Source organism: Eptesicus fuscus, chromosome 12, assembly GCF_027574615.1.
Source record: "Eptesicus fuscus isolate TK198812 chromosome 12, DD_ASM_mEF_20220401, whole genome shotgun sequence".
Taxonomy (NCBI): domain Eukaryota; kingdom Metazoa; phylum Chordata; class Mammalia; order Chiroptera; family Vespertilionidae; genus Eptesicus; species Eptesicus fuscus.
Genome location: NC_072484.1, coordinates 50,552,462 through 50,575,100, shown reverse-complemented (window position 1 = coordinate 50,575,100; position 22,639 = coordinate 50,552,462). Strand labels below are relative to the sequence as shown.

Here is a 22,639-nt window from a genome sequence, read left to right as displayed (position 1 = left end):
CTTTTGGTTAACTCAAATCAGGCTGAAATTTCTATTAATTATAAAAATAAACAGCATTTGGAAGAATAAAGAAGTAAATATTTTCTAGTTTGCTCATAAAGAATTTGAATTGAAAGTATTCCAATAGTTCTATGCAAAAAAGTGTTTGTAGATGTTTTAGTAATATTTGTTCTTAGAATAGAACAGATGGCAAGATGGAATAAAATGTAATTTCCAGATGTAGGCTTTTGTGAATTCAGTGTCGTGGACTCAGCATGCTTAGCTAAATCTCAAGTTTACCTTAGCCAGCACTGCAACATTTTTGGAGTAAATTTTAACTTAATGATTAGCCTTTGGAACATCCCTTAAGTTTAATCATCTTAAGTAATAGTCCCCAAAGATACACATTCTGGTGGTTTTGGACTCCTATCTTTGGGCAGCCTGCTGCGGCTGTACCCTGGAGGCTCTTAGTCTGCAAAGACCCCAACACAAAAGTAGGAAGAGCCCATAGTGGGACCTCTCTCCTCCCTCTTCGGGGTCTCTTCTGTATTAACAGTTGCTGTTATATACAAAGGCTGATTTTAAGGCTTCAAGGGGTTTAAAAGTAACTCCTCTTTATCAAGAGGTTGGAGATCCCTAAACTTGGCAATTCCAATTCAGATAACATAATGAAAATAAATCAAAAGGTTATCACCGAAGTTACTGGATGGATATTTCCTGCTTTCACATCCATGTTATAAGCTTGAGGGCTGAAGAGAGATTTCTTAGGTTTTGATCTGTCCAAGTCATGTATCTGTAATCAGATTAAGGAATCACATTTTTAATGACTCAACTGTATATACTTGGTAGTTATGTTAGGGCACATTTTCCCAATGTGTTTTCTAGATGATCTTGGGAAAATCCCTTAAATCTTTATTTAGGAATTTTAAAGATCTATCATATGATAAATACCCCCAGATTAAAATGTTTTCTTACCTGGTTCATAGAAGAACTGGATTGTCCATAGTGGACATTAATGGAATGAAGCTGCTTTGCAGGTTTTGAAGATTCCTGATATAGTTTTCTGTTAGGCCTGTGGGCTGTCATACCTGATATCAGTCTGTGGTCACTGATATCAACTTCTTTAGTTTTATTGACTGATTGTTGAAGTAGTTGGGAACCTTCCATTTCTGAGTCTGATTCAAAAATGTGTGGTCTTTTCACTTTTAGTGACTCATGTCCCTTTTCTGAAAGTTGTGCTATATGTTTGCTTGTTAAAATTTCTTTTCCATTCACTTGGCAGTCAATAGCACTTTTTAGCACACCTAAACTCTTATTTGACATCTGCAGTCCTGAACTGTTAGGTAATCGCTTATTTCCATTCATACTCAAAGCTGACGATTTTCCGTTTGAAGGGAGATATTTTGTCACACTTTCTTTTACTTGCAGAGGTCTAGAAGTCTTCTGATTTAAGTTTCTAACTTCCATCTGAACGTTATAATTAGATCTTTTTTCTATAGCTGGATCTAAATTCAGTTTGTCATCCCGGATCACATTGGTTTTAAGTGAAAACAACTTGGATTCTGTAACAAGTGGTTTTCTTTTCAGGTTGCCAGGCTCTAAGACATTTTTATTCATCTGTAATGATCGAGTTTTGAAAATTGGTATGAATTTAGGGGCCACATTACTTTGGGAGCTAAAATTAGTATCTTGAACTTGAGTATTTCCTCTGGTGGGCTTTGGTACTTCCAAATGTACTTGTGGTGCCTTGTCAGAGAGGGACTTCTTTCTGCTCTGAGCAGATTCTGGCTGGAGGTTCAGAGCTGAGAACATGCAGGTATTCTGCTGGCTGACCCAAGGCTCCACCTTGTGGTCTATGGCCACTGATCGTGATAAAGGATGGTGAGTCAGAGAAGGTCCTATGGAAGGGGCCTGAGTCAGAGAGGTCCTGAACATTTGTTTAGAGGTCAGATTTGGTGGCTTGACTTTGTTTCCCTGAAAGGATACAGATTAAGAATTTTAAAAAATATAAAAATGTCTTTAATGGAAAAGAAATGATATGAAATACCATCAAAATAAGCACATAAAGTAACATTACAATATCTACACTAATAAAAGAGAAACATGCAAATTAACTGTCACTCCACTATGCCCACAAGCCACGCCCACAAGCCAATCAGGAGCAAGTATGCAAATTAACCCAACCAAGATGGCAGCCGGCCACAGAGCTGGAGCAAGCAGGAGGCTTGGGTTGCCCTGGCGATGGAGGAAGCCAAGCTTTCCACCCACCCTGGCTGGCCCTGGCCTCCACTCAAGAGTACAAAGTTTCAATTATAGAAGATAAATAAATCCCAACAAAAATGGTGGCGGCCACAGAGCCGGAGCAAGCAGGAGGCTTGGGTTGCCCCAGCAATGGAGGAAACCAAGCTTCCTGCCTACCCTGGTCGGCTCTGGCCTCCGCTCAAGGCTACAAAGTTTCAATTATAGAAGATAAATAAATCCTAGATACTTGCCTCCAGCCCGCCCTGGCCTCTGCTCAAGGAGGCACAGAAAAAGAAAAAAAGAAAAAGAAAAAAAGGAGGGGCTGGGACCTTGGGTCACCAGGGGGTGATCAGGCCAGGATGGGACAGCAGGGGCCGATGGGGGTAAGCAGACCAGCAGGGGGGCCAGTTGGGGGTGAGCAGGCCGTCAGTGGGGGTCAGTTGGAGGTGATCAGGACAGCGGGGGTGGGGGCAGTTTGGAGTGAGCACGCCAGCAGGGGGGCAGTTGGGGGTGAGCAGGCCAGTGGGGAGGGAAGGTAGGGGCGAGCAGGCCAGCAGAGGGGGTAGTTGGGGGTGAGCAGGCTGGCACGGGAGGGAGTTGGGGGTGATTAGGCTGGCAGAGGGGGCATTTGGGGGCAAGCAGGCCAGCGGCAGGGGGCAGTTGGGGGCGAGCAGGCCGGCAGGCAGAGTGGTTAGGGGCAATCAGGCAGGCAGGCAGGCAGGTGAGCGGCTGGAGCCAGCAGTCCTGGACTGTGAGAGGGATGTCTGACTGCCGGTTTAGGCCAAATCCCTGTAAACCGGCAGTAAGTCATCCTTATGGGGTCCCAGATTGGAGAGGGTGCAGGCCGGGCTAAGGAACACTCCCACCCCCATGCACAAATTTCGTGCACTGGGCCATTAGTATAAAATAACAGCACATTAAATACAATAATAGCAAATGGCAGTGAGAAATGGTTAAGTATAATCATAGTAAATAGTATTAAAGAAACAGTGACCTGAGAGAAAAATAATTATATCACAATAGATTAGGTGGTTCACCAGAGGAGGCAAGAGATCAAGTAAGACAGGTGCACAGTATGTCTCAGAGAACTTCAGAGGACACGAATGTCTTACCTGTATACTCGGTTTGGTTAGTTCTTGTGTGGAGTAGCACGGTTTTGTTGTCATCTTTATGGGAAACCCACATATATGGGGCAGTTTAGATTTTAAATCTGAAAGAAAACTTTTCAACACATCTTCCAAATTTACCCTTGGAAAGTACTGTATGGGCTGACTTCTGATGCAACTGAGAGGGTATGTGAACAATGTTAAAGAACAATGGAACAGTTTTATGGAATAAAAAAAAGGATTAAATAGTTACTGTTAAAAAGACACAACTAAATCCTAGCTATTTTATATGGTGCTTATTTATTCCAAGATAAATAATTCCAACTTCATAATCCAAACCTAAAAAGCATGTTTTCTCACAGGGATAGTAATTACTTCTATCTTAATATACACAATCAAAACAGCTCATTGGATCCTTATGACATGGCTTTCCTTACAGGCTGGCAAACTAAGACATTCTAGAAATGATTCATAAGGAAGACACTATGACCTTTGTGGATTTAAAATAAGTATTTATAGTAAACAATAAGCAGGTTGCAGCTCCAAAAAGCAGTAAAGACTCAGTACAAAGAAACAAAACAGATTTCATTTAAGCTCCAAAAGCAGTTCTTTGAAAAAAGCAGTTAATTTTCTGATAAAAGGTATTCTGAAGATTCAGAATAATGACTTGGCATCTAATGAAAGGGAATAATGGATATCTATGATCTTTAATTTTATATTAAGATTTTGGTTAGGAAACAAAATACAGAAAGAGCATTATGGCTCTTCTCTCTTAATTTTGAAACTCCAGCTCATCAGAATACAAAGGTCCAGGAGATCCGTATTAAAACTGAAGAGTTTCACCACAGCACTTGCACTCTTGTGTGTGTAGATTTTAAAAAAGAATGTTAAGATATTTTTTTAAATCAATGGGGTGCATTAAGTGCAAGTCAAATCCTCTAAATTTTGCCTGTAAAGCAATCTTCCAAAAATAAAATTCTTTGTTAAACTAAATCTAATTCCACCCTTTCAGTTATATCCAAAATGCCACTGGAGGGAGCCCTTGACTAAGGAAACTCATGACTTTTTCTTTATACTAGAAATCATATAAACATATTTTTCTATCTACTGTAAAGTTTCTTTCCTGTCTAATTGTTGCAGAAGAGTTTAAGGGGAGAAATGCCATTATTAAACTAATTCTCAAGTAAAAATGGGAAGAAAAACAAAATACTCACGCAAATAAAAAGTAGAGAGGAAAGTAGTTACATTTAGACAAAGAAGGTTGAAAATGATGATGACATCAGGGCAGGAGAGAGACTGGGTCATAAGTAGGGCAGAGAGCACCCATTAAAGGTGGCATGTAAAGGATATGTAAAGATCCTTTCTCTTATCATTTTGAAGTAGATGTTGCAGTATATTTTAATATTTCCACCATCTTCTGGAAGTTTGTAGCCATACTAAAAATTAAGAACAAAGCTGAAATTCTCTTGAGAGACAGCTAAACTTAGGTTAAGTTATAAGAAGTAAAATCAAGTAACTTCCTACATAATATATATTTCTATTCCTTACCAGGTCGTCCCATTGCATCTGGAAATCTTTATAGGAGTGAAAAGGACAGTCAGGAGGTATGGTATGAAGAATACTTAATATCTGCCCCATTTTCATACTATGAAAAATAAGAATTCGGTAAAATATCATGAGCCAGTGCTGAGATATGTTAACTATGGTATTTAGAAAGCATTAAAAAAAGATTTAAAAACTATCTACACATAAGTAATAAACGAATCACTTGTTCCTAGTTCCAAGCATTGTATTAAATCTTAACTAGAATTGTTAATAATAATTGAATTGATGCAAACAACGTGCCAGTTATAAAGATAAAATAATGACTAATGTTGCCAAACATAGGTATTCCCGGTAACTATTATACTTTAGGGAAAAGTTTAAGAGTTGAATGAATCTGAGTCATATCTGTTTCCCATCTAAGCTGTATCCTTTCCTGCATGCTTAAATTATTATGCATATGCTTACTAAAGTTCTTTTTTTGTAAAGCAAGTTAAAATTTCACCCCAAGAGTCCTATTTATGTTATTAACAAGCCATATTTTACTGAATATAGTATAAACTTAAAATTTAGCTCATATCAAATAATGAATCATTAATTATGAGTTTATAAAATTTTAAGATTATAATAGTTGTAATCTCATGAGACCTAGAAATTTACTTAAAAATAGATCTAATAAATATGTCTAATAAATATATATTATACATTTAGTGTATAATAAATTTATTTTCATCTGATAGTTTCTGTAAATCTGACAATATTGCTGCAGTATGTTTTTGAAGTTATAATTCAGTTTCAAAAGTTCACAAAATGATTTATACTTTTGCACATCTCAATGTTGAAGCAAAATTAGAAAAAAATGGTATATTTGAACGTCCCCTAGTTACTAGAAATTGAAATCTCACCTTGGCAAAACGTAGCACCAGTTGCTTAAAATTGAATGACCCTCTATGACAGCATTCTTGTGAGTATCAAAGTCCTTTATAATACTTTGAGAAATATCAAATTCTTTTAGCTTTCAATAGAAATAAGATTTTAATCTGTAAGTCCTCAAAAGAATTTGACAAACAAAAGACACATACTGTGTTTGTTAGACACACACACATACACACACGGTTATAAAGTAATTTTAAAGGCTCCAGTTACATTGGACCAACTACGTTCCATGATGTAAGTGATGTTTCAGCTCACCCTGTCTCTTCTCTATACAGTATAGCAAGAGCTTTACTACTTTCCTTCTTAACTCCCAAATGAAAACTCCTATTCTGTACCATTTTATAGACATGTATGAATTGCTATAGTAGTCAGGTTGTGAAAATGTCCTATCAAAGTGTAAGAAAAGTAAGATTTAGAGGAGCTGATGACAAATTATAATTTAGAAACTTAATTTAAATGAACTGAACAAGTATGTACTGAGTGTATAGTATTGAGTAGAAAAAAGAGCATCTTCTGACTTGTGTTTGCTCCCATGTTGAAAAAAGCTCTGCTACCCTGATGTCACTGTGTACCTCATTCACTCCTCTCTAGAGCAGATGAGGTGACTTAAAATGAGGACAACTCCTTCCTCTTCCTCTTGGGAGCTGGCCTGCTGGCAAAAAGTGGTGGTGTGCATTCTCTCTGTCATTCTGGGACTGGTGCCTGATCTCCCAAGGCAGCCTGTGGATTTCCATCACTGTCATTCATGGGTGTGTCAATCTACCTAATTCTAGGTTCAGATAGGCCACATTCCCCAATAATAAATAGTGTGACCATATGTCTGTTAAAATAAAATGGAGACCAAACCTGAAAATTCTTTACTCAGACAAAACCAATTAAGACACATAAGCAAAACCTAATTTAGCTTATCCTGCAATGCAAGCAAAATTTAACTTAGATTATTTTTGTAAATGCCTCAAGAATCCATAAGTGAAACTTAAACTGTTTTCCAAAATGGTGTAACAAATTTTCTATGTAAACTGTCCTGGAACAACACACCTCTAAGCTTCATTCCACTGTTGGCTTTAAGACTCCTGGTTCACGAATTGTCCTTTTATGTACCATAAACTTTTAACCACCCATTTTTAATTAATCTGATTTTATTTTTAACGTATTGTATTTCATACATGTTGGACTAGTATCCGATTAGGCAAGTGTCCCTTTCACTCTCAAAAGTGTCCATTTTGGATAGTTACATTCTCATCCTATTAATAAAGGTGGTATATTGATCTCTATGTCTTACTCTTCTTTGTCAATCTCTAATTGGTTCAAATCTCAGGTATTTAAAACAGAAGTATCGTCTGTAAGAAATCAAAGGGCAGGTAAGGTACAATAATTAGTCCTCAAGAAGCTTATAGGGGATATACAAATGAGGAGTATAACTCTAGAAATACAAGTAAGTATGTGAGCATGGTGTAGAATGGCATGGAGGTTTAAAAGAGGCTGGAGATCGCACTGGGTTTGGAGCCTTGTGAAGGTTCCTCATCACTACAAGATACTGAATTAACACCATGCAGCCCATTCCAGTTATTTATTTATATGCAGGTCAGCTTCCCTACCAGCTCACATAATTCTTGAGGATCAGAAAGTAGATCCCATTCCTCTTTGATTTGTTCTTCATAATAAAAAGTTAAACAGAAAAGTGAATGGAGAAGCATTTGAGCTGGCTCTTAAAGGATTAGCAGCATGTGAAGCCAATTGGGGTGCTCCAAGCAAAGGCAGAGTCATCTATCCCATGCCTGGGGTTTCTCTTGACACTTTAGGCTGGATAACTCTTTGTTGTGGCAGCTGTGGGGTTGTGTCCTGTGTGCTGTGCACTGTAGGATATTAAGCAGTATTTCTGGCTTCTATACACTAAATGTCAGTAGCAACACACCTCTTCCCCTTTGTGATAACCAAAATTGTCTCAAGACATTACAAAATGTCTTAGGAGGAACAAAAGCACTCATTTCCCCCTTCACGGGTCTCTGTTGAGAACCACTGGCACAGGAGAAGGCACATCACACTTATTGAGTTAGCATTAGTAAGGTTCTATACTGGGTGCTATGAAAATAGCAAAATAAAAGACATATCCTTCAATTAAGAAGGCAAAAAGTATTACATGTAAAAAGTAGGCACGCACACACAAGCTACCAGAATGCCAATGGGGGAATATTACATTTACTATGGGCTGAAACATTGCTTTTAATATTTGAAGGTATAAGAAGAGGAAAGAACTGGGCACTGAGGCAGGAGAGGGTTGTGGGTAGTTTTGAATGCCATTAAAAAGATTTTTGAGCAAGGGAATAATATAATTGGACCTGTGCTGAACTGACAATATTTTCTTTGAATAACCAGATTTAGAACAATATCAATATACCAAGAATTTAATATGAATTTTGAAAATAAAAAATATTATCACCCTTCTTATTAAAAATTAAAACCTACTGGCATGCTAGTAATAATAATAAGTATATTAAGTATATAGTAAATAAAGTTAATTATGGAAATCAAATTTTGTGGTACCTCAGGTTGTGGCAGTCTGATTGTATAAGCTTCTATACTTAGACAAACTTGAGTTTCTGTTACATTGATGTCTAATGCTGAAAATAAAATATTTAATTATAAAATTTCTGGAATTATTACTCCATCCTATCAAATTAAGTATTTTAGTAACAAAAGAAATTAACTTAATTTATTCAAGTTAGAAACTCAAAATGGCTTTTTTCTCGCACATGGTAAAAGTCAATCAACATATTTTATCTGACAGTCACAGATGGCACATCTACAAGAAGACAAAGGCTGAATGAAGCAACATGGATATGTGGGTGTGTATGTGTTGGGAGATGTCATAGGGCAGGGTTGCAATAAGAAAAATGAGGTATCTCAGTTGAGAGGGAAACTCAACAAGTACCTTTTACAAGTCTGACATCTATTATATGTAAAAATGGAGACTGTCTTCTTAAATCAGGTGGTATCATGCCATGATTCTGACTTCAGTAGTCATTCACTAATGAATGCCCTCAAATATTCTGGCAGATATACACTGGATCTTATAGAGCCCCAAGGCTTCTACCTTGCTTTTTCGTAATTAAAAGTACTTAACAAGTCAGATACTGATTATCTTGGGAAGGGGTAATACCTGGAAGAAAGTAGGAGGAAGCTTGTGAGGTATTGGTAAATTTTCTGTTTCTTGATTTGATAACTGGTTATAAGAGTAAGTTTAGTTCGTGAAAATCCAATGAGCTATACCCTTCCAATTTGTCACCTTTGCTGTAGAATATTACATTCAGTAAACTAAGAGAAAAATTCTAACACAGAAGTAAAGAATTTTGCTCTCCTAAACTGTTATCTTTAATCTCTGATAGCTGTAGTCTACTGATAGTGTTTAGGGATTAAACTAAATTTAGGATCGAACCCATTTGTCCATAGCTAGAGTATAATGATTACCACTGTTCACCTTAACATAAAACTAGTGCAAGGAGGGCAGATGAGCTCAAAAAGCTGTGGATTGATTAGTAATGCCTACCTGGGCTTAGGATTTCCACCTATCTGCTTTATCTGGACTATTGCTTAGAAATTTGTCTAACTGCAAATAGCCATACATATCGTTGAAAGAATTAAAGTATATCATAAACAGTTATTTTAGATCATCTGTGTCTTTTCAGACTTTAAGGAGAAAAAGAATCATGTTTTCATAAGAAATAAAGCTTTTACTTGCAACAATACTGAAGAATTTCTTATGATATAATTCTGGAAACTACACATTATAAATTCCTATAAGAATTAAACTCCTTTATAGTCATAATTTTCTTTAAGTAGAGAAGTAAAAAACATAGATTTTATTCCAATAAAGATAAGTGAATTTTTCTCAATTAGGTAGGCTAAATATTTTGAACCAGAGTTATTTTCCCAGGTGAAATTGTGATTATAACAGCTGATTAAACTTCAATATTACCTAATCACCAAGAGTACAACTCAATAATTTGTAACAGCTTAACTGTTGACTAGATTAATGTTTTTATCTATTGACTTAGGCATTTTTACTTACCAACGGCATTTTGCTTTCCCATCTGAGAAAGAAATTCTCTTCCTTAAAAAATTGATAGAATATGCCATATTATTATAATCTATAAATCATGCTATTATCAAAGCTACAGAAAATGCTTTAAAATGCAGTTTTATACAAAAGAGTATCTGATGTCAGCTCAGAGAAAAAATATAACCACTCAAAAAGTATCTCTTCAATTAAAAGAACAGAAATACTCAATTATACCCTCAAATATTTATTTCCTAGTATAAAATGGTTATAAAAGGTCAGACCTCAACACAAAACTCAGAATAGCCCTTTGGTACCAGCAATATTAATAAATTCTGTTCATTTTATATTAAGACTCCTCACTTATATTTATTTCTAAACATCAAGTGTTATATAATAAACATATTTTCTTTTCCTTTGTTAAAAAACATACTTTGTTTAAAGAAACATCAGCAGGCTTTGGATATAATCCCAAAGTAAGGAGATGACATTTATGTTGTTGTGGACTTGCTTGAGAATGCTTGGTTGGGGCTATGCTTTAAAAACTATTTCCTAAATATATATTGAAATTAAAAACAGATGCACATAGTAGACGTAATGAAGTCAGAAAGCTACAGTGCTGAAAAACATAGTGTTACCTTGCACCAAGAGATGGCCAGTTTTATTCCAGGCTGGAGCAAGTCTGGCTGTGAGTGAATATGAAAGGCAATTTTGAAGAATTACAGGAATTACTCTTCGTGGTGCCTCCATCTAAAAAGATCAAAGGATAAAATATAAGCAAATTACACCAATCAGTATGTCCCTATAAGCTACCAGAACAAGTCTGTCTTTAAATCACCACCTAGCAAACTGGGCTATTCTGGGTGATAGTTCTAGTCACCATAATCCCATCTAGTTCTAAAGTTAAAGAAGTGTTGGGAGAAACCAAGATGGTGGCATAGGTAAGCACCTAAATTGCTACCTTGCACAACAACTTTAAAATTACAACTAAAAGACAAAACGGACATCATCCAGAACTACAGGAAGGCTGGCTGAGTGGAAATTCTACAACAAGAAGGAAAGAGAAAAGCACACTGAGACTCAGAGGAGCTGCAGAAGTTAAGGCAGAGGTATGGAGGCACACGCGCTGAAAGGCTGGCAACTGAATATGCTGCTGTCTATTTCAAGCAGGAGGGAGACACAAGCTCCCGACTGCTCTGAACTCCAGTTCCTGGTGAGACTCTGGGGACCCAGACTCATATGGGGAGAAACTGGACTGTCTGGCAGTGGGCAGAACTCGAGGGCAGCTTTCTCTCAGAGGTGCTTGTGGCTATTACCAAGGGACACTGAGATCCGGGGGCCTCTTAGGACAGGGCTCAGGGCTGATGGGAAGCCATTGCTGTTTGCTCTGCCCTGAGACTCCGCCCCACTCCAGCTGTGCACAGAGGCTTTTGCATATGAATGACCTGGTCTTTGAAATCTAAACTTACCTAACAAACTGCAGCTGAGTCAGTGAGACCCAGAACATCCAAATGAAGGCCCAAGGCCCCACAGCAGCTTGCACTGCTTCAGAGCTGGGCTTCATCTGGGCACCTCCAAAACCCAAACAAAGAACAGGAATCTGCAGATCTCTCCATAGCTCCTACTGGGTGGCCTCAGGCAGAGGCTAAATTAGCACCTCCCTGGAGATCCAAGAGCCAGTGTACCCAGGGGGCAAAGTAGGACCATCCAGATTACAACTCCTCAGACCCATAAGGGACACACTCAGGGGGCAGACTCAGTGAGCACCAAAGCTCCACTGAAGCAAGCCTTGCCTCATAAGGGTGTTTCCAGCACAGAAGTTCTCACATCGTAGACACAGCTGATTTTCACAGCCAATTGGCCTGGAGGTCAATTCCTCCCAGTGATACCAACAACAATCAAGGCTTAACTACAACAAGACTGTGCACACAGCCCACAAAGGGGTGCACCAAGAGTATCCACCTCAGGTAACTAGGGAGGCTGAGCCACTGGGCCCTATAGGACAGCTAGCACACAAAGCCACTCTATCAACTCAGGGAAGCAGCCAAAATGCAGAGACAAAGAAACAGGTCACAAATGACAGAAATGGAGGAAAGCAAATGACTGGATATAGAGTTCAAAACCACAGTTACAAGGTTTTTCAAGAATTTTCTAGAAAAGTCTGATAAATTTAGTAAGACCCTCGAGGATATGAAAAAGGACCAAATAGAAATTAAACATACACTGACTGAAATAAAGAATAATATATAGAGATCTAACAGCAGACTAGAGGATCGCAAGAATCAAGTCAAAAGATTTGAAATACAAAGAAGCAAAAAACACTCAACCGGAAAAGCAAAAAGAGAAAAGAATCAAAAAATATGAAGATGGTGTAAGGAGCCTCTGGGATAACTTCAAGCGTACCAACATCTGAATTATGGGGGTGCCAGAAGAAGAGAGAGAGCAAGATACTGAAAACGTATTTGAAGAAATAATGACAGAAAACTTCCCCCACCTGGTGAAAGAAATAGACTTACAAGTCCAGGAAGCACAGAGAACCCCAAACAAAAGGAATCCAAAGAGGACCACACCAAGACACATCATAATTAAAATGCCAGAGCTAAAGACAAAGAGAGAATACTAAAAGCAGCAAGAGAAAAACAGTTATCTACAAGGGAGCACCCATAAGATTGTCAGCTGATTTCTCAACAGAAACTATGCAGGCCAGACGGGAGTGGCAAGAAATATTCAAAGTGATGAATAGCAAGAACCTATAACCAAGATTACTGTACCCAGCAAAGCTGTCATTCAGAATTGAAGGTCAGATAAAGAACTTCACAGATAAGAAAAAGCTAAAGGAGTTCATCACTACCAAACCAGTATTATATGAAATGCTGAAAGGTATTCTGTAAGAAGAGGAAGAAGATGAAAAAGGTAAAGACAAAAACTATGAACAACAAAGTGACAACAAATACATGTCTATCAACAAGTGAATCTAAAAATCAAGTGAATAAAAAATGTGATGAACAGAATAAACTGGTGAATATAATAGAATCAGGGACATAGAAAGGGAGTGGACTGATAATCCTCGGGGGGAATGGGGTGTGGGAAGAGAGTGAACAAAAATTGTACACCTATGGATGAGGACAGTGGTGGGGGGATAGGGGCAGAGGGTGGGGTGGGAACCGGGTGGAGGGGAGCTATGGGGGGGAAAAGAGGAACATTTGTAATAATCTAAACAATAAAGATTTATTTTTTTAAAAAGTGTTAAACCATTTCCACTCTGAAACTATGATTACTGCCATCTACACTAACAAAAGAGAAAGTTGCAAATTGACCGTACCTTCACGACGCCCACCAACCAATCAGGAGTGAGTATGCAAATTAACCCAACAAAGATGCCAGGTTAATTTTCACACACAGGCACCCAGTGGCCAGGGCAGGGCAGGATGCTTGCGTCGCAGGCGTTCCGCACCGCCCCAGTTGCTCAGGGCCTCTGGGCAGCATGGGAAGGTCGGGCCGGAGTGGAAAGGCGGTGCTGGCAGCCAGGGAAAGGAAGGCCTATTCTTGCACAAATCTTCGTACATCAGGCTTCTAGTGCTATAATAAGAGCCCAATTCCACCTGCTTATCCTGGCCCAAGAAACCTAAACTTTTAGGGCCTCTGTGTTACAAGCTTATACTTTACTTAATATTCTGCTATACACAGAGCAGAACTATATTGTAACATTTTTCATAATTGTTCTCTCTAGTTCAACATCAGAAAACAATGAAATACTTACATGGGTACCAGCAAAGAATCTTTCCTTGAAGAGAATTTTTAAAAATTAGAACTTCTGATCAAGGGGAATAACAGGATGCAGATTTATCCTCCCATTTGAGACAAAGTACAAAATGGGGCAAGTTCTATGAAACAATGGTTTACAGGACATGGGATATCAAGCAACAAACAAAAGCAGTCCCTCAGAGACAGGAACCTATGATCACCCCAACATATTGACTGAAGAGGGTTTCCAGGCTTTATGCATGGAGGGCAGTCCTGGAGGAGCCAGGGGACTCTCTGGGTTGCAGAGTCAGAGTTGAGAGTCCAGGGTGAAAAGGGAAGGCAAGCTATGGGGGCAAAGAGTTGGCGGTAGGAGAGCTGTACAGAGAACAGACTCTGAAACCAGGGCTGGGGACAGAATCAAGGCTGTTTGTTCTACAAACATCTGTGCAAATACAGTTCAGAAGAAAATGCTGCCACTTCCTCTACTACCAAGACATGCAAAAAAGTGTTAGCACCAAGGAGAACTGTCTCCCAATATCATCCACCCTCATTTTCATACCATTTTGGCTTCGGGTAAATTCTGTCAGGATGTAAATAATTAATCTGTTGGCGAGGAACAAATCTGTTCAATTGTCTCACAGATCATTTAGTAAGGCTACTATCAACAGGACTCCAACCTGCAGCGTTGACTTCACACATGTCCCCAAGGTCCAGGACCCAAGCAGCTGAACAAATCCTGTAACTTTCAGGATCTACCTTAGAAAACCAAATGGCTTTCTCCTTGATTCTGTGTTGACTTCCCCTTGCCCCGAGGTATTAACCCAGATACAGCAGGATATACCAGCTCACATTCAGCCATGGTATGCAAGGAGGAAGTCTGGGCCAATTCTATCATTCATAAACATCTTGACTGGTGACCTGGATGCCTTCCAGGACACAGATGGTATTATTGATCACTTTAGCTATAGTCGGGGGCAAGTTCTGTACCACATTTTCTCAGTAACTGATACAGTAGGTAGACAGAAAATAAGTGAGAATATAGTACCTTAACACTATCAACTAACATGATCCAATTATTAGGTCTTAATAAATTCTAAAAAATTCAAGTTATACAAAATGTGTTCTCTAGTCATAACTAAATTAGAAAGCAGTAACAGAAAGATCCCTGGAAAATCCCCAAATATGTGGAAACTACATAACAAACTTCTAATTTATTCATAGATCAAAGAAGAAATCAAAGGGGAATTAGAAAGTATTTTGAACTGAGGAAAATAAAAACAAAACATGCTTGCAAGGACATTTATAGCAAATAAATATGTCTATATTGGAAAAGAAAAAGTTCTTAAATCAGTGAATTCACCATAAGAAACTAGCAAAAGAGCAAACTAAACCTAAAATAAGCATAAGAAAATAATAAAGAGCATAATGAAAATCAATGAAAAGCAAAAGAGTAAAATAACAGAGAAAAATCAATAAAACCAAAAGATGTTCTTTGAGATCAATAAGATTGTTAAGCCTTTAGCAAGACTGGTCAGGAAGAAAAAAATTAAAACACACACATTATCATATATAGAATGAGAGAGGTGACATCACTACAGACTCTATAGCAAAGGAAAATAAGGAAATATTTTATGTAATTTTATGCCAATAAATGTGACAACTTAGAGGAAATGGACATATTCCTTGAAACAGATAACTTAAATACTCTATTATCTATTTAAAAAAATTGAAATTATAGTTTAAAACCTTCCATTAAGGAAAACTCTAGGCCCAGATAACTGTATTGGTGAATTTTATCAAACATTTATAGAAGGAATAACAAAAATTCTACACAAACGCCAAAAACTTAAAAAGGAGAAAATTTTTTCCTACTATAAGATTTCTGAGAGAAGGGAGTTTATGTGGTTCACAGCTTTAATTCCAGAAACAGGTAGAGTGCTCAGGATATGCTAAATGTTCAATAAATATATGCTGACTATAATTACTATTATGCATAAAGTATTCATAAAAAGAAAAGTTGAGCAAAATCACAAAGGCCCAAGAGGGTAGGAAAGTCAGGCTGGAAGAAAGCTCATGAATATCGAGGCATCTGGGATCTGGCAGTCTGGTGAAGGGGCCTAAGTAAGTTTACTTAGTAACAATGAGGAATTGGGATTCATAAAAAAAGGATGAGAGTACAAACAAAAAGATTTTAAATATTTTGACATTGGACAACTTGCAGTGATACAGTCAAAGGTGTAAATTAGAAAACTAGAAGAAAATTAATCAGAAAGTGTGTTTTTATTGGTGTATAAGGACTATGGGAGATGTGTTTATTAACTTTTCCTTTTTAAAAAATATATTTTTATTGATTTCAGAGAGGAAGGAAGAGGGAGAGAGAGATAGAAACATCAATGATGAAAGAGAATTATTGACTGGCTGCCTCCTGAACACCCCACACTAGGAATTGAACCTGCAACCTGGGTATATGCCCTGACTGAGAATCGAATCTGTGACCTCTTGGTTTCTGGGTCAATGCTCAACTGCTGGGCCACACCTGGCTGAGCTTCCCTTTTTTTTCTGATAATCTTAAGATATATATAAAATGATGATAGTTGGTATAAATATACTTTTACTAAATCAATACTGAAATGCTATATATTCTTGTGCTAAAAAATAACTGTTTTGATTCTTATATTTCATTTCTAAAATCGTATTGTATCTATTCTTTTATAACACATTTGTCAAAAAAACAATACAATGTTTAGCTTTAAGTCAATATATTAATAGAAGTATTAAATTCCCCAAGAGTGGGACAGTAAGACATCAAAGGAGTCCCCACAAAACCATTAAGACATTTTCCACAATAAAGGACAGAGTTTTGTAGGGATCCCTGGTAGACCTAGTTTCTAGTTCTAGGTAAATGATATACCGTAAATATGGTTCTCATAGTTCAGATTTGTCTTTGCCAAAAGATTAAATAATATAGCTTTCCCATAGGTTGTGACTGACAGCTGAAATCAGCTTTTCGGGTTCTTCAGAGATTTCTTATGGAGTTGCAAAGCACCTTCGGGTATTGTTGAGACCTTATAATCCTCCTAAAACCGAAAAAAAGTATCTAATCTTGGAGCTGACTGGAAACCTCATTATCCCAAACCCCAGTTGATCAGCCTGCTGGAATAATCCAGAACACAGTGCACCTCAGAGAAACATGCAGACATGAAGTGAGCTCTAGCCAAGTCTCCATGGTCTGAGTAACTGAGACACAAGAGGTGCTCAACCCAGGTATTTATATTTTCCTTGCTAAGATCCAGAAATTCATTACCATGTAGAATACAATTTACATTGTTTTGTGCCTCTGCTTATAATATTTTTGTTTCTCTGGGTTTCATTTTCTTCATCTTTAAAATGGGAATATTCAGTTCTTGGAAGTTATGTATGATAAATAGTATTATGCCACGTAAAATGCCTGTAAGAAAGCAATCAACAACAAAAATAAGCCTCTTCCCTTCTGTCTCTACTAAACGTGCACAAATTAATTGCTTGAGAAAAATTGTCCAGGTTTTCCACATGCATAGCAACAAATTATGAGAAAGACACTCCAATTTTTGTTGGCTGATGAAAGAAGTTGAATACAAAATCAATATAAACAATATCTGAAATTATTATCTTTAAAAAATAAAACGTACCTTAGCTCCATATTTTTCAATATAGGCATTAAGTTTTCCAACTTTATAAAATGGTATCTATAACAAAAATCCACATTTATAAAGATGAATTAACATATATTAAGTAAAGCAATACATAAAAGACTTTAAACATTACACAGCAGAGAGCACAGAATCAGGCCATTATCCTGATAGCTTCTATGCTTTGGAGAAGCGAGTGATGACCAATCTCTCCCTGAAATAGAATCTATGGATATATTCTCAAAATGAGGAAAGTCTTTCTGGGGGTGACATGAATCCAGAAACCATATGAAGAAAGAGGCTAATGAATATTTAATATCTTTCATAATATACAGTTAAGTTATTATACCTTAAGAAGGAAAATGGACATAGTGGAAGATCAGAGGAAGTTCAAAAGGCCAAGGTGCTTCAACTCACCAATGAAAGAAATACAAATAAAAAGAAGGGATTATTTATAAGCTAAAAGATTGGCAGGTGTATAAAGGTTGCAAATATCCAGTATTTGTGAGAATGTGGAACTATAGGTTTTTATATACATAATTTTAAAAAAATGTAATCTAGAAGAATTTTTCAGATATCAATTTTGCAGTATCTAGATTATAGTTAAAATGGGCTGCAATCCCACTTCTAAGAATTTAATCCATAGAAACTACCAAACAAAAATTATATAATTTCAGTGATGCTTTCTGAAGCACTGTTTGTAACAGCACAAAACTAGAAACTCAGATATGCATAAATTATTGTATAGCCATACAATGAAATATTTCACAGCCTTAAAATCAAGAAAGATACATGTGTTGACAGAACAGTATACAGGAGAGGCTGTTAAAGGGAAAATGAAAGGGAAGCTTTAAAATAGTATGCATAATAATTCCTTTTTAAATAATATTGTAATTTTTTATAGCATGTAATATATTTGTAATAAAGAAAAATATTTTTAGATGGCTATTCTAAGATTATATATTTGAATTTACTAGAATGCTAAAGAACAATCTCTTCCTTATTCCATAAAATTTCCAGGTAGAAAAACACACACAATTAAGAGGTATGAGTGTCTACTTGTTCACCAACGGCTTGTCTTTCTTGAAAACGATACTAAGGATGAGAAGGGAAAAAAATGAACATATAACCTAGAAGGAAAATTAAAGAACTGAAAAATTTGTATGTTTTATCAGCACTGTTAAAAAATGTTGCTTTTAATAAATTCTGGGAACTTAAAATATCAGAATAAGGGAATTTTCAGAAAGATATTTGACAAAAATCTTAGGATGGTATGATTTTTATGAAGATTTCTGGCCCTTCATTATAATTCCTAGCTATATACAGCAGAGGGAAATGTTTCTGGTTCTAATTTTACTAAGTGTAAATTTTTTTTTGGTAATTTTCCAAATTTAAAAAAATGATGATCTAAATTCTTTAAAAACAATTGGAGATTTGATGGAATGAGAAACTTCTTCCTTTAGGGTAAGTGTAATTCTAAAGAATAAAATATGAGAAAAGGATTATATCTTTAAAAATTCTGCAGTAACATATTAATAATTATTCATAGTCTTCATCTTAACATTTATGACACAAAAAACTAAATATGATATTAGAACCACAAAAATAGATTTCGAATGTCAGATATATCAACGTTAAAGTCTGCTGATGGTTCAAACTTCAAAACAGTATAATTAGTCTTCATAAAACATCTTTAATTTGAGCTATAATTAGTATCTGAATTACTGTTTATCAATATTGTCCCAAATAATTAGTAAGAATACTTTATAAAATGTTAAAATACTAACCGCCATCACCACCCAAATTTGGCTAAATATTCCAGACACAGGTGATACAAGAATATCTTCGTGCAAAAACAGCAACTGCCTGTGGAGATAAAATTATTCATTTTAAAGTGGACTTGCCCAATGTCTGTTTTTTCCTTTAACAGAACATTTTAAAATCACTTAACTCCAATTAGAAGTTTAAGTCTCTTCCAGGCAAAGACTGTGTTATAGATTTCTGTATCTCTCCCCACACTTAGCATTACCTTGAATACTGTAGGCACTCAGCCAAGATTTGAATTAAGGAAATTATAAATTACAGATATTAATTTGTAAACTTGTCCCTGCATTTGAGTTTCTTAACCTCTTTCATCTGTGAATATGAATTCCTCTTTTAAAACCCCATTTCTACCCTCAGTGTAGACTTAAAGAAATCTTGACACTGAAGAATCCAGCTCTTTTAACTTCTGTTTCGTCCATTTTCCTTTGTTTTTTAAGTGGTGGTTGGGGGAACAGGGGCAACAGTCTAAGGACTCAACTATCAGTGAATTTATCAACTACTTCAATGTTAGAACTAGATTATTTTCTTGCAAAAATGAAAATTTTGTCCAAGTCAGAATGACATTAGTGGTTTTAGTTTAGCATTTAACAGCCAAATAAACTTAAAACAAAAATTGCTACAATTAAATTATCAATAATTTTGTTTTCAAAGGTCAAAGAAAAGGTAGAAAAACACAAAAAGGAAGAGTTGAAAATATAATTTTCCAAATTACTAATCATCAAGGAAACAAATTTAAAAAACCATGAGTGAGTGTGTATTGGGGAGGGGTTATCTCAAAAAGTAAGATGATACAAACCCAGTCTCATCTTTGATGTCAGAACCTGGGTACAGCAGGTACTTGCTTTTACAAGGCCTGCCTTTGTCTGAACCTCTCAGTTACTAGGAGCATGAGTAAAAACACCCCACTCTATGGGCATGGCCTCATTCCATTTGAGAGCAAACGAGAGAAAATCTCTCATACAGTTTTCTCCCTATTTGTTCCCCAAATGGGTCACAGATAACTGCTCAGGAGGTATCAAACTACACGTTAGCAGAAAGGGCACAGGCTCCTAGATGCACTTGGGTGGGAATATATACAATAGGGAGAAGAAAAGTTTTGTTAATAGGAGAAAAATGGAGGACACCCCAAGTGTCTTTCTTATTTCTGACCCCTAGCAATCTTAGAAGTGTTTGTTCCTCCCCAAGAAATTATACAGAGAGAATCTTGTCACATATTCTGAGTCTTTCTTTGAGTGCCTCAAACAATTGAAAAGACTAGCACATGGTGGGTCCTCAGTAATCAGGGAGTTAGACTTTAGGCTTCAACTTTCCAAAGACTATGTTGGGTTAGACATTTCACAATAGTTGTTGGAGAAATATTCTTCAGAAATACTCTTATATTGACCCGAATATTAAGAAATTATATTAATCTAAAATGTTTACAGTATCTCTTAAAGTGCCTCATAAACAGAAGGTATTCAGTATTTATTAATTACTACCTCTAAGTTTTGAGGAACCTGATTTATTTCACCAATGTCTATAAACAGTGAAATATTCTATCTCAAGTATCAACAGTGAGATATTCTATTTCAAATATTTTAAATGTAATCCTATATACCTGGCCCAAACAAAATTTATTTTAAAATTATATACACAAACTAAGTATTTTGCTTTAAAGAAGATACTTCTAAAACAGCTCTCACAGGTCTCAAAAAGTTTAGAAAGCATTAGTTATATATGTATTCTTACCTGCACATCTTAATCTGTGTACTTCTAATCTCAGTATCTGCCACCCCATTATGCAATATTATCTTGACGGCACAGAGTTTCTGTAAATCTGGAAGTGTGATGAAGAACAGCGACTGCACACTTGAATCATTCATATTTTCCTGTTGGCTAAATGTCTCAGCAATCAGGCCTTTAAAATCAAACAGACAAATAAACAGCAATAAAAAGGTAATAAACTATACCAATGCAAGAGAATTATTTGATAGTGTGTTGAAATTATATAATTTATAGAATAAAAGCATAATATGATAATTAGACCAGCTGTCTTGAAAAGCAGAACAACTGTCCAGACGAAGCCAGGGCTGCAAAGGCCTAGCCCCTTGCACAAATTTCATGCATTGGGCCTCTAGTAAGATAAGAAAAACAAATAAAAAACTTTAGCAGTTAAATGTCACTGACATTTTACCTTTAAGGTTCTCTAATGATAATCTAGAATTGTTTGGTATATGTTTGTTGTTTTTAAATGTATATTGATTGATTTCAGAGAGGAAGGAAGAGAGAAACATCAAACACTTCTAAGATTGCTTAGAGGTCAGAAATAAGAAAGACACTTGGGCTGTCCTCCATTTTTCTCTTATTCACAAAACTTTTCTTCTCCCCATTGTTTATGAGAGAATGATGAAAGAGAATCATTGATTGGCTGCCTCCTACACTCCCCCTACTGGGGATTGAGCCCCAAACCCAGGCATGTGCCCCGATTGGGAATAGAACCCTAATCTAGTTCTCAGGTTGATGCTTAACCATTGAGTCATATCCACTGGGCTGGTACATGTTTTAAGATATAATTCATCAAATAATACAATTCACTCACTTAAAAGTGTACAATTCAATGCTTTTTACTCTATTCACTGAGTTATGCAACTATCACAATTTAGAACACTTTTGTCACCCCAAAAAGATAATTCAGAATTTCAAACCTACAATTTTATACCACAAATAGAATAATTTCCCACTGAAATTACTTTCTATTCATTTTCCCAATACCTTGTAGCAGAGTTAACCCAGGGAATTCCTTTGAGGGACCCTCCCCTTGTCAATCCTCAAAGACTGATGAGAAAACTGCATGTAAACAACTCCGATCTGTTCAGGAATAGGCCAGAATTTACTTACTTTTATCATTTAGAATCACCTTAACATTTTCCTAGATTGTATAAGCACATGGTGAGGCTCAAAACCTGGGCCGTAGCCTGACAAACACGTGGATGAAGCGTTAACACCTGGCTCCGGGAACAGCTGCCCACCAAGTTCTACACCTGAGGACTCAGAACCCAGACAGAACCTTTCTGCGGCCACTGAACTTAAGTCCGCCCCACCTGGCGTCCCGAGCCTCCTTCACTTCCGCCTCCGCGGGGCCTGCTGGGAAAACAGGGACAGGAAATCCCTCAGGCTAGTTTCTTTCCGCTCTGCGCCTCACGTTCTCACCTACAGAAAAGGGGTTGGGCAGGAACATCTCCAAGGTCTTTTTCAGCTTAAGAAGACTGTTTACAGGGTGACTCTGTGAATTACCGATAAATACGACGCCCTGAAGGTTGGAACCTGAGGGCCTTCGGGAAGGCATGTTTCTCCCGCCCCTCAGCTACATCTGGCGTTTCCACACCGTTTCCACACCACGCACGGGTGGGCGTCCTGTCCCATGGCCGAGCCCCTTCCCTACTGGACTGCTCCCGAACAGCAGTCAACCGAGCCCGCAAAACGCTTCCGAAAACGAAAAGCAATGCCTTCCAAGCTGACGCCTCCTGAGGCTGAGGCGTGGGCCTTGGCGGGGAAGAAGCCGC

The 22,639-nt window shown here is 37.1% G+C and overlaps 1 protein-coding gene across 1 annotated transcript; it reads right to left on the bottom strand.

The window, feature by feature from the left end:
• Positions 1–658: 658 nt before the first annotated feature.
• Positions 659–21,979, bottom strand: C12H18orf63 (chromosome 12 C18orf63 homolog). Its single transcript, XM_008161667.3, has 13 exons — positions 21,975–21,979; positions 20,826–20,994; positions 19,061–19,139; positions 17,274–17,330; positions 10,500–10,611; positions 9,874–9,915; positions 8,349–8,425; positions 5,774–5,883; positions 4,875–4,971; positions 4,677–4,762; positions 3,333–3,516; positions 955–1,953; positions 659–772 (listed from the first exon to the last, which is right to left on the bottom strand). The coding sequence occupies exons 2-13, from the start codon at positions 20,957–20,959 to the stop codon at positions 659–661; spliced, it is 2,091 nt and encodes a 696-aa protein (XP_008159889.1). The 5' UTR covers positions 20,960–20,994; positions 21,975–21,979.
• Positions 21,980–22,639: the final 660 nt, after the last annotated feature.